This window comes from Globicephala melas, chromosome 5 (assembly GCF_963455315.2).
Source record: "Globicephala melas chromosome 5, mGloMel1.2, whole genome shotgun sequence".
NCBI classification, from domain to species: Eukaryota; Metazoa; Chordata; class Mammalia; order Artiodactyla; family Delphinidae; genus Globicephala; species Globicephala melas.
Genome location: NC_083318.1, coordinates 73,988,080 through 74,001,220, shown reverse-complemented (window position 1 = coordinate 74,001,220; position 13,141 = coordinate 73,988,080). Strand labels below are relative to the sequence as shown.

The 13,141-nt window shown below is 40.2% G+C and overlaps 1 protein-coding gene across 1 annotated transcript in view; it reads right to left on the bottom strand.

Moving 5' to 3' along the window:
• The window catches only part of KIT (KIT proto-oncogene, receptor tyrosine kinase), an 85,873-nt gene that overhangs the window by 15,581 nt on the left and 57,151 nt on the right, over positions 1–13,141 (bottom strand). Inside the window, exons 8-9 of the mRNA XM_030880558.2 lie at positions 1,879–1,993; positions 31–224 (exon numbers count right to left, since the gene is read on the bottom strand). Of these exons, the coding sequence (XP_030736418.1) occupies positions 31–224; positions 1,879–1,993 (309 nt within the window). The remainder of the gene's footprint in view (positions 1–30; positions 225–1,878; positions 1,994–13,141) is intronic.

Here is a 13,141-nt window from a genome sequence, read left to right as displayed (position 1 = left end):
CCCCTTAAATTGGATTAAAAAGAAATATACCTTTGCTGTTACCTTTAAATGCAAAGTTAAAATAGGCAGAACTCTTGCCCACATCGTTGTAAGCCCTGCACTCCACCGTGCCATTGTGCTTAAAGGCGCTGTCATCAATGGAGCTGTAAACCACTAGTTTTCCAAACGGTGACACAGATGAGTTTTGGATCTGCACATCCACTGGCCCAACAGGGACAGAACATCTAGCGGGAAAAAAACAGCAGTGCGGACTTACTCTAGGAAAAAGAATCAATCGATCAAACACATTGGATGTGGCATACTTTTAAAACTAAGTCAGAGGTTTGTAATCAGACATTTCCTTTTACAACTGAAGAGTGTGATGACGGATGAGCACGTCTGTGGCACCGTGAACAAGAAAAGCGCTTGGAAAAGAAGAAAGAGGTTTCAGAGTGAGATGTGGGTTCGAAATCTGGACTCAAACACCTATTCCGTTGACTTCCGACTAGTACTTAAACCCTCCAAGACTCAGTTCCTACAGCTGCAAACTTGGGGTGGTAATACCCATCTTGGAGGGTTATCGAAAGGATCAGAGATGAATTCAATAAGACGGTTGGTTCATATCCTGGCACACAGTAGCCTTTTATAAATAAATGGTGAAAGAACGTATGAAGGATTGAAAAGGAAGAGCGTGGAGGAGGAAAGCAGTAAAGTCTATGAGGATGAAGACAGGGCCAGCCGCCAAACACCAGACGTGAGGACCCTACGGCTCGAGGTACGATCATGCCGCTGGGCTGGACTCCAGGTGGCAAAGGCTCAGATGACCCTATTTTAAATTATCCCCCCCATATGCCTGGCAATTTTCTATTCCCTTACCTTGCTCTTTACTTTCCCCCTTAGCACTTAACACCTGCATATGGTAGTTATTTATTTCATCTTCTGCCCATCTCTGCCCATTAGAATATAAACTCACAAATGGGACTCAGGTGTTTTGTTCACCAGACCCATGTCTGGCCTAGAGGTGGAACTCCATAAATATTTGCTCAACAGATGTCTAAAACTACTGTGGTTGCTTTCCCTGTGGGCATACTTTCCAGGGGTCTTGAACCCCCTATTACTCCCCAAAGAAAACACTCCACTAAAACTCAGCTGAGAACAACAATCCTATGTAACCTCTTCCAACTTGGTGTTGATAAAAAAGGTCTATTCCGTGAAAAATGAAATTTCTATTATTATCCTGACTATTTAAATGATCGTGAAATTACACTGGCCTGAGTGTAAAATAGCATTTGATGGATAAAAACAGCAATGCTGACCCCATTTTCATCTCCAGGTAATGTGAAAGGACAGTTTAAGGTTTAAGTGTGGATTGTGAGGGAGAGGAAGTACAATGCCAGATGTGCTCTGCTCAGGGCCTGGGCACCTCAATCAAGGAGAAAACCTTTTTAAAACACATAGCTCCCAAACGCCGCATGTATGTGGTAATTGTGCGATCATTACTTTTTGGTAACTTGGCAATTAACTTCCGAGGTAATTTCTTTCATGATAACTACAGCCACATTTCCCACACATATTACCTCCTGTGTATAGATTGGAAATCTAATTACTCTGTCCTGGAAAATTGCTTTATCTACCTGCAGGGTGGAAATTGCATGATAAATCCAAGAAGATAACCACCAAAATAGAGAAGTCATTCAGTAATCATGTTTCAGCAAACAAAATTCATGTCTACCAAGAAAAATATAGCAATTATGTCCTTTAAAAAGCCACATGGATAGAAAAAAAATTAATCAAAACAAAGTTTGGTTTTTTTTAAAATCTGAAAACATATTTGAAACTCAAGTGAATTGCAGTCCTTTCCTTATGCATGTTAAGTAGTACCCAAAATAATCATCTCACCTCTGCTCGGTTCCTGGACAAAAATACCAATCAATGGTGGGCTCTGGGAATCCTGCTGCTACACACTGCAGCATGCCATTCATGAGCCTGTCACGAGTCAGGATTTCTGGCTTTGCTGCAGGGAGAGAGAAGTGGCCTTATGTCAGACTGCTGGAAAACCTCACCAAGGCTCACTCCACTATTTCTGAATCCTCAAAAACTTTCTCGAGGCCGAAGGGGACCCCGAGGAGCATGCTGTTCAAAGGGGAGAATCTGAACCAGTGAGTGGAAGGCACAGGGAAGGCAGATGTGAGGGTCTGACCAAGAAAGGCTTTCCCGGTTAGAGCTGCCCAGTCCACATGTGGACTGTCCATCCTACGGATGCCGGGGTCTCCGAGATCTCCCTGTCCCGGGGATGGCTGAGGTCGCAGGACCACCGGGCAGGGTTTCTGTTTCCAGTGAGGGGGAACCTGAAAGACGGCATCTAATCAGGATTCTAGGATTCCCAACTATCTTAAAGGTGGAAATCCGGTTTAAAGGTTTCCTGCCATCAGGATTTCAAATTATTGAAACTTTCATAGGAATTTCAAGTTATTGCAGGAACTAGAATACTTCCCCTTTTTTTTGGGCGTGGGTGTGGTGCAGATAAGGAGCTGAATCACCCTTTTACAGAGAAGTCAAAACATAAGAGTAAAACCCAATATGGGCTTTTAACTCCAAACTTTTATTTCAAATACAAAACAGGAACAGAAAATGAGAAGAGGAAACCAGCTCAAGAGTTTTATTTATACATATGTCTAAACCTGAGTATAATCACTGAAAAAGTAAACTGTATCATCAGCAGGAATGCTCTAATTTGACATTTCTGTGTAACTATAATAATCAACTGATGTTCAATCAAGGGTGCCCTAAAGCACTGCAAATTCTTGAGATTATTTCTAAAGTGAACGGAAGATGAATTTACATACAGTTGTTCTACTGGTAATATATCTGAAGGATTCTAACCCTTTGAGAATGAGTAAGCTCCACTGTGAGCACCTGATGGCAGGGACGGTGACGTGCTCATCCTGCATCCCCGGTACAGCATCGCATGTGCCGACGCCAAGCACGAGCACAGAGCTACAGGCGGCGGCGTGCGGCAGACAGACCTGCACCCCAGCTCTGACACTTAGAGGTTCTCTGCCTTCCACCAAGTCTCCTCGGGTCTCCAGTGGGGAATAACAAGAGTACCCATTTCATAGGGATGCTGTGATAACTAAATGAGATGGCGCACACAAAGAACCAAGAATGATTCACAGAGGCGAAACAATAAATGTATTAATTACTAATTTATTAGTTATTCAGTTACTCTTTTCTATTCAGAGTACCCACCCTCCTCGGTTAATCAAGTTTGCTACCAAGTAGGTTAACTGTATTTGCCACTCTAAATATTCTCTTCAATATCTAAAAACTGCTTCAAGATAAGCATGATAACGTGTGTGTTTTAACCCGATGCATTGGGAATTTGACATTGATTATGTTGCAACTGACAGGAAAAATATACATGGTCAGAGGAAAAGACTGACAGATCAGAAGCTTATTTCCTCGAAGGAAGGAAATAAGCTGATAAATGACATCTTTGTAGAACGACCTCTCAGCACCTCACCTCCTTGCAGGCAAATGGCTTGGCAGGGATCAGAGTGTCTGCATGCATGGCACACCCACCTGTCATTCAACCTGGCCCTGCTGATGCGCAGGCCATTTGGCTAATACACACAAAAGAGCAACAATCCACAAGCAGTCTCAAGGTAGGGGCATCCTTGAGAGTTTGGATCCAATGCCAGCTTTCACAAATAGAGCAAGAAGACAAGCCATCGTCTTGCGAAAGCATCCATCTGGCAAGTTTCATTTAATTATCATGGGCAACTGTGTGATCGGGCTGAAAAGTAGGACGTAACACAGAAAGCAGCGGAACTTTAGGAGAATGCTATTTGCTGAAGACTGCAGGCACCATACGGCAGGTCTCTCTGGACTCAATTCAAGTGTCATCTTCTTTTCCAAGCCGTCCTCAACTCTCCAAAGCCAAGTTGGTCAGTCTCGCCTCCCTACTCCTGAAGCCCTTTAGAGCACCTGACGTGCTTATACAATATCCTGGTGTGTCTCCTCCTCCGTCAGACTGTATGTTCTCAAGGGCAAGGACCATGTCTCACTGACTGTACCTCTGACTCCTAGCAGAGTCTGACCTATGGCAGACATACAGTAAGAGTTGTTGAATGATTAAGTCCCCCCAGAGTCACAAGTCCCTCATACTCCAAAGAAATTCAATTAGAGTCACAAAAAGGGACCTGGAAGAACAGCCTAATGGTGATTTTCCTGTGTAGCGGCAGGATTTACACTATGTTTTCAACAGTGGGCCAATGACATAAGAAATCCACACATATACCTGGCTGTGTGATTTTTTTTTTTTGCATACTGAGATTAATGATGAGAGGGGAAGGTCTACACATAGACAGTAAAGATAACTGGATAGGACTCAAATGGGAATCAAGTTCATAAGACAGATCTCCTCATACCAACCTTCCTTTTGTCACTCATTCTTCCTAACGCTACATGATGGATTTTTAGTGGAATTAAATATTACTCAGTATGGGGGAAAGGGCTGAAAGGATGCCTGATGACGTTCACAGTGGTTATCTCTGAGTAGCAGGGTTATGGGTAGTTTCTATTTCATTCTTTTGACTTAGTTTCTAAATTTTTTTTCTTTTTTGACAGTGAACACATAGCTAATAACAAACCTATAAGACATTTTTTAATTAAAAAAAAATTGGAACAGCCGAAAATTACATAATCAATTGCACTTAGCTTTGGTTACAAGAGCCAAGCCTTCTAGCATGACACCTGGTAGCAGTTATACAACGGCCAGGGCTGGCAAAAGGTACAGTCAGGCTGACCTACTTGTTCCTGTGTGCTGGTCAATTAGGCAGATGTTTAAGCTACTATCCCAACCTAATCTAAGGCTAACAGAGCAGCTTTTGTCCTGTTGGACCTTAGGCTGGCAAACCAAGCTCGGAGGGCTCCTCAAACTTCAGTGTGCATTTGAAGCATGAGGAGATGAGGTTAAAATGCACGTTCCTGGGCCCCATTTCCAGAGATTTAATAAGTTGAGCATCTGACCAAGCAAAGGGCTTTTTTAGACAATCTTCAAGCGACCCTATCAGGGCTGGGACTAGAGTGAGGCAAGAAGAGCACCTAAGGCGAGGAATTTAAGAAGCTTCTCACCCTCTAGGTCTTGCAAATACAGGTTGGCACCCTGAGTGAGCACCTCCTTAAATTTGGCAACCTAGGCATCTCTCCTGCCTCATCCTAATTCCAGCCCTGTCCCTAATGCTGGTGACAAGAGACCTCATTGTGAAAAGGCTAAATTACATGAGTACAGTTTGGGCTGTACATGGCAAGTTGCACTACAAAAAAATGTTTAATGCATAAAGAATGAGCTAGGTATAATTCTGATTCCTAAAAATGAAAATCTGGGCTCATCTGCATTTTGTAAGTGCCTCAACGCACCGTCTAAGGCATTAAATATACATTTTGCTTTTAAAGACACATAACTCCCTGCAATTCTCCAGGTTAAATCTGAGCTGTGTTTCCTTAGATATTCTGCAATCAGCAGTATACCAAATGACACATTCCTTAATTCCTCCCAAGTTGGAGGTTTAGATAAGCCTAAGAGGTGTATAAGCTATGTATTTCCCGTGGAGATAAAAATTAGCCTTGTCTCCTTTCAAAGCATCGTGGACCTCAGTCATCTGGCGTCTCCGACAACACTGATCAGCTCGTAGGCAGATTTCAGAGTGCTTATGACTCTTCTGAGAATTTATTGCTCATGCAATTAAAAATCCCAACCATTTCCTGACTTACCCTACAGATATGTGATCTTACAAAATATTCCTTTTCACCAACATCATGTCCATACGGAAGGCAAGAACAAATCGAATTTTAAAGAACACAGCACAGACAACAAGAGCTGGGGGGTGGGTGGGAGGAGGTGCACAGGTAACTGGTGGGGAAGCACTGAGTATAGTTCTTGGCTCAACTTAACTACCTCCACCAACTCCTGCTACAAATGCGTATATGCCCACACTCTCTAATCAGCAAAGAACACAGACTTAAGTGTCCATACAACAAAGGACAAACTGAAGAGGGATCTTACGGATGAGTATGTTTTTACAATTGTAGGTCCCATGATATTTAATGGCAATACAGCAATGATTTGTAGCAATTTGTCACTATCATGGTTTGGGTCTGAGTCAAATCTACGTTCCTGCCATAATATCGTTATAATAAAGGAATTTAAATCAACTAAAATAGAAGTATTAAAAAACTCAGGTTAACTTTTACTTACAAAAGGAGTATCATACTTTTTTAATACTTTAAAAAAAAATCCCCAGAACAGATATTTTGAAAATACATTTTGGATACGAACAATTATATATAAAATGGATAAACAACAAGGTCCTATAAGGGAACTATATTCAATATCCTATAATAAACCATAATGGAAAAGAATATGAAAAAGAATATATGTACTATATATGTATGTACAACTCAATCACTTTGCTGTACACCAGAAACACAACATTGTAAATCAACTATACTTCAATAAAAAAAAAATTAAAGAAAATACATTTTGTTTTATACATTCTTAAAGATATCCAGCAACTGGTGTATGGGTACTTTAATAGAAATTTGTTTAACGAACGAAACAAAACTTCAACTATAGTGTCCTACATCCAGTTCTGTTTAGCAGAGTGTCTATCATTAAAAAAAAAAAAATCATTCTCCTACTGAACTGATGTCCCAAATGAAAGGTATGCAAATTTTTAATGTAAAAGGTGAAACAGTAATATTTTACATTTTAGAGGCCATAGGTCTCTCACAAATACTCGATTCTGACACAAACATAACATGTAAGCAAATGTGCAAGGCTGTGTTCCAATAAGATTTTATTCATGCACACTGAAATTTGACTTTTATTTTCACATCTCACAAATCTTGGTTTCTTTTTTTTTTTCCAACCATTCCTACCACCCACCCGCCACCCCAAAGAAAGAAAGAAATTCTCAGCTTATAGGCCATTCAAAAACAGGATACTTGTCAAATCTGGCCAGAGGGCTATAGTCTGCCAATCCTTATTCTAAACAGCCATCAAAAAAGATCTCCCTATCCTGAAAGTTAGCTTTAAAAAAAATGACGAAACTACTTGGAGAAAGCCTTCCTCAGCCAGAATCACTGCGCCCAATTTACAGGAGCACCATCGCTAGGTGACCTAGACGGAGGGGGGATGTGTACACATATCACAATGCAACCCTCCCTGCTGCCAAGGAGTGCAGGCATGTGATAAAGTGCTATTTTTCTACTCTGTATGACTAGTGAATTCAATGTGCCACATAATTCAGAAGTGGAAGAGAAGGGTTACTGACACAATGCCCATGGAAAGATTATGTACCTATTCTTGGATTAATTTAAATCTCCACTACATTATAGATGACGCTGTATACATTTGTAACTGAAGGGGGCTAATCTGATGTAAGAACACATGTGGCTCAATTGGGAAGGAAATTTCCATAGAGCAGAAGTTCCACTAATATGAAAGGGACTACTCATGTTATTTTTACAAAAGTATATCCCAAGTCCAGGGTCAATTCTAGCTGAAGCTTACATGGTTCCAAACCTAAACCTCTTCTGCTTTTCCACCATAAACATGAAATAATGGCTAGACCACACCAACAAAGGGCCTAACGATCTAGATGGGTTACCTGTCCTCCAATTGGTTCAGCGTTTTAACAGATCTCCAAATTACCAAGAGACCCCACCAGACCAACTTTCTAATGAGACATGAAAGAAAAATGATACCAACACGTTTCCTAAATTTTTTCAAAATATAAGAGAATCAGACTCTAAAGTAGGTTGCCATGATATTCCTTTTTTCTTCCAATTTAAATGTCTATAGCAATTCTTGCATCCACAGAGATCCTCTTCATAAGAAGGAGATATTAAAGTGCCACATCAAAAACAACACTCATAACTCCCAAGCAATTTAAGAACAAAAACTCATTTCAAGTTCAGGAAAAGAAAATAAAAACAGACTTTAGATACTGTCAAGTATCTCAAATCACCTATAAAAAAATTAATGTAGAAAGATAAGAAACTATTTTTACATAGATTAACTACCCATACTAAGAAGATCTGAAAATTATTCCTTAATTTGGAACTGTCCTGCAAGCCAGCACAGTGTATCTTCCGTGACATATGTTCGAGACATAAGAGCATGAAAGATGACAGATGATAACCTTATCAACTTCCAGGCACTTAGCTGAGGTCGCTCATTTGAGATTAAACAAGATATAATTATAAACTTTAAATAATCATTTGGTTGGTTTCTTTAAAAACTCAGTCACATCATTTCAGAGTCCCACCCTCACACACCACAATGTCTCAAAATGGTATCAGATACGGGTTAAAGAAATTATGAAATAGCCATGCAGTGAGATTACCAAAGCAATACTGTAGAAGAAATATTATGGTATGGAAGATTGCTTACAATGCATTCACTGCTCAGCACCAAAGCACACAAGGTTAGCAAAAGAACCTCATTCTTGTTCCACCCCCGCAAAAAAAAAAAAAAAGAAAGTTTTAAAAATGGTCTGTAAAGATATATATGAGATATATTAGCACTGGTAATCCATAACATGTAAATAAACTTCAAAAGGTACAATTAAAACTTGTTTGATTCTTATTTTTGCCTATTTGTATTTTCAAGTTACCCCATCCTTCACATAACATTTTTATAATAAGAAAAAATTGTTTAAATCTAAAAACACATGTATACAAATGTTTGCACAAACCAGGCTACATTCTGGTTACTGTGGTAGCCTTACAGCAAACTCTCAAAAGCAAGTAAATAAATCAGAGAAAGGAGGTCTATTTAGCACTAGCTTTATTTAATGTTGAAGAATTCCAGTAATTTAGTATAGGAGTAGGTCTAATAGAATCCACCTAGAAGGAAAAAAGAAAAGAAAAAACAGAAAAACACTAAACAGCAAAGCTTCTCAAGTAAAACTTGATACGTGTGTTAGCAGTAATTTAGCCTCTACCGCAAGTATGGTTTGGACACCCAAAGGTTTGGAAGGCCCTATCATCTTTAAAAAATGGAAATAGAAAGGCTAACAGGTCAAGAGGTAGAAAGACATTTCCACCTTCCCAAAAGGCAAAGTCCTAGTAACTTTGCTCTCTTGACGCATGAGGACCTGGAAAGGTGCCCCAAACCCCCAAACTGGCACGGCCACCCCGGGTATTATTTTACCCTGGATAAAGTCACTGAAACTTCCAGCCAGGTGGATGACCCAGATGGCTGGCTGACTGGCTGGCAGACTGTCCAAAGCCATCTAGCTACACGGCTGTCCTGTTAGGTCTACCCTCACCTACGGCAAATGGTGGGCTGCGCGTGTGCTGTATTTGCACAGTGTTGCACTTAGGGTGGCTTCTCCCTGGAAGAAGGATAGTTTAGCTATCCATAACTGGATTTAACTATGACCCAAAATAAAAAATACATAAAAAGCAGCTCAGATTCTGTAGATGTGGTCAAAGGGAAACATTCCCATGAAGAAGCCTCGTTCTGGATGATTGATTACTTTGACCGATTTGGGTATATTGTATGATCTATAAATAATCGCTTACAGCAGACAGGATGTTAATTATATGATGCCGTGGTTTAGAAATAATACAGTATTTAGTATTTCCTTAAATTGTTTCAATCCCCTGTTAACACTCTGCCATAAATGGAGGGAAATCGGTGATTTAGAGAATTAATTTGGTGTAGAGTTCAGCAGTTGTTTGGATATCCAATCGAGCTTAACATTACCTGTGTTCCGTGTAATCCCAAAGATGAAAGGCAAGCGCTTTCATTCTCTAGACCTTACTTGTCCTGATGGCCTTGCTGTACCACCACCTGAGTACCACCATACTCTCACTCAACTGATAGGTCTGTCATTAAAGGATAGACCTTTGAGATTGGAGAGGGATCTATTTATGGCTCCCAGATAACATTTGCTACAAATTTTAAATTCATAATACTGATCTGGAAATGCTACCAGACAACATTTTATAATGCTACTAGTGTCATTTTAAGTTACTGGCCAATCAAAACCATAATGAGATATCTCCTCACACCTGTCGGCATGACTATCATCGAAAAGACAAGAAAACAAGTGTTGGCAACAATGTGGAGAAAGAGAACTCTTGTATCCTGCTGGTGGGAACGTAAATTGGTATAACCATTATGGAAAACAGTATGGACGTTTCTCGAGAAATTAAAAATAGAACTACCATGTGATCCATCAATCCTACTTCTGGGTATAAATTCAAAGGAAACAAGACTATTATCTCGAAGGATTATCAGTCCTCCCACGTTCACTGCAGTAATATTGACAACAGCCGAGGTATGGAAATAACCTAAATTTCTTTCAGTGGATGAATGAATAAAGAAAATGTGGTGTGTGTGTGTGTGTGTGTGTGTGAGAGAGAGAGAGAGACAGGGGGGCCAAGTGGATAATCAGGGTTAAAATACGTGTTTGGCCTCTTATTTGTCCTGGATCTGATAAAAACCTTTACTGTATGACATTGATTGTAACCAAAGAGACCATTAGGTTTCTAATCCATTATCACAGGCTACCTACAGAATCTTGGTGATGTCACTTTTTCTAAACATTTGCAGGAATTTTGGAAAGAGTAGCGCCTATTAAGAAAGCACTTTTGGGTAGTTTTATAGTTCTTAGAACTCTATTTTCCTCCCGATTTTGATCTGAAAGGGAAACAAATGGCCATTTTCACCGAAGATATCAAACTTCTTTTTAGAACTAAGAATCTGATTTCTGTATATACCTTCAATAAGCAATTCAAGACTAATTATAGTAATGCACGTTCAATGCAAAGAATCACTGATTTTTTGGCCATTATAAACCACCTTTAATGTCAGTGAGCCTACTTACCAGACCCACGTAAATCATGGCTTGTTAGAGAAGTTAAAAACAGTATTAAAACATTTTCAAGGAGCTTCCCTGGTGGCACAGTGGTTGAGAGTCCGCCTGCCGATGCAGGGGACACGGGTTCGTGCCCCAGTCCGGGAAGATCCCACATGCCGCGGAGCGGCTGGGCCCGTGAGCCATGGCCGCTGAGCCTGCGTGTCCGGAGCCTGTGCTCCGCAACGGGAGAGGCCACAACAGTGAGAGGCCCGCGTACCGCCAAAAAAAAAAAACATTTTCAAGTTTAACATGTACATATTTCTCTCTTAAAGGTTACACGTAAGTGATTAGAACACAAACACACACACACACACGCACGCACAATATCCTCAAATCTACATGTGGAATTTTCAAAACAAATGGGTTCTTCAACCACCAAACATTTAACTCTTCAAAATCAAGGATCTTCCTGAGCATTTCTCATAGCTGAATCTATTAAGCAATTATGCATCCCTGTCACTGAGTGAAAGCAGCCTGAATTCCTACACTAATAGCATGCGTTTATTATTCTGATTTTTATTCATTCTAGTTTTTGCAGAGCACAATTCCTTTCACCCGTGGGGCTAAGCTTATTTACAGAATAAAACATGCAGCAGATCTACATACGTAATTTGGCTCAGCTAAAATGGTATGTCAAAATAGACACAACTGGTCCAAGTTTAAATTTTAAAACTATTTTTAGCTTTTGATTTTAAATGTAACATCTTGCCCCATGATACATCAACTAGAATTTTTTTTTCAATCCAAAAAATAAAGTTAACAAAGAAATTAGCTAACTATATCTGTGAAGAGCAATCGGGACATACTTCATAAGAAACAGATAAAAGATTCACACAAAAATGCTAGCTCTGTCAAAGCATTTGGAGGTCAAGAAATCCAACATGTTAGGTAAGTGAAATAAATGCCTTTAGGGTCAGCTTAGTGTTTGTAATAAACTGACATCAATGAAGAGACTCCCTGAAGAGCTTAACCTACGAGGGCAGACACTACACACCCTCATCCGTGTGCCCAGTGCCATGAAGCAGGAGCTCAAGTACGTGCTGGGAGGTATCTGCGACCCAGGCCCCAGAATATACAATAGAAAAGGCCTCCTGCGCTAACAGGGAATCCAAGAAGGGATCATTTGGGACAGTTCAGGCCATTTCCTCTCTAGTTTCAAACAGGCGTGAATTCACCAGCAGAGGTCATTAACACCGATCCTATGGATGGCAAATTAGGCTGGTAAGTAAAAAGGTAGCAATTTTGTCACCCTGAGAAAAGTAAGGGTGACTTCAGAGATGTCTTTCTAAGGTCAGTGACTCATGACTGACTGGCAGACCACACACACTGGCAAATGGAAGCAGGAAAAAGGGGGAAAGAGACAGATCTTAATGCACCCTGGACCTTGAAGCCAGGGAAAGAGAAATGCAAACGACATAACTTTATAAAATTCCCAACTACTAAGCTTCTCAAAGTGAGGCCTGTCGAGTAGGCCATGTCCATGATCTACTGGTACTGGGGACCTAAGCAGAGAAACCGAGACTAAGCAATTTGACTTAATTGTATCTGTTGAATCTAATAATAAAAAAAATCCATTCTTGGATTTTACATATCTTTGCTCTTTTCCATCTCACTTTTCTAGTGGCTGGTTCTTTCTGTATTTTATAAGAAGTATTGATCCAGAAGGAACTGGAAATTAAAAATACAAGGTCCCTTACCACAGACAGTTTGAGAAGTACTGCACTACAACACCCTAAATAAAGTTTTGTACGGACAGTACGGATATGACGCTTGCAAGGATACTGATTTACCTGCAATCATCTCTTCAATTACTTGAACAGTAAGCAGGTAGTTTTGCCCATGTGTAATACACTAAACTCTTCTGATTAACATCTGAATTAATCTAGAGATATTTGAATTGCAGGCCAATGAGATACCACATAATCAAAACTGTTCCCGGGAACTGAGATGTTAATTAACGTGTTTCCCTTGGAAAAGGAGAGTTCTGTGGTCATACAAATGTGAGAGATATGCTCATTTCCATGCCTCCTCCTGGGCAGGCAAAATACACGTTAGCGTATGAAGGATGCCGAGAAGGTCTGCAGTTAAGAAAAATGTTTATGCAGATGTGATGCTCTTTGTCTAAATACATGTTAACACCTTGTTCAGGAAACACGATTTTGGAAATGCTGGAATTGACAAAGGACTCCAGATTAGCAATCAAAAACCTGTCTTGAGTGTCACTT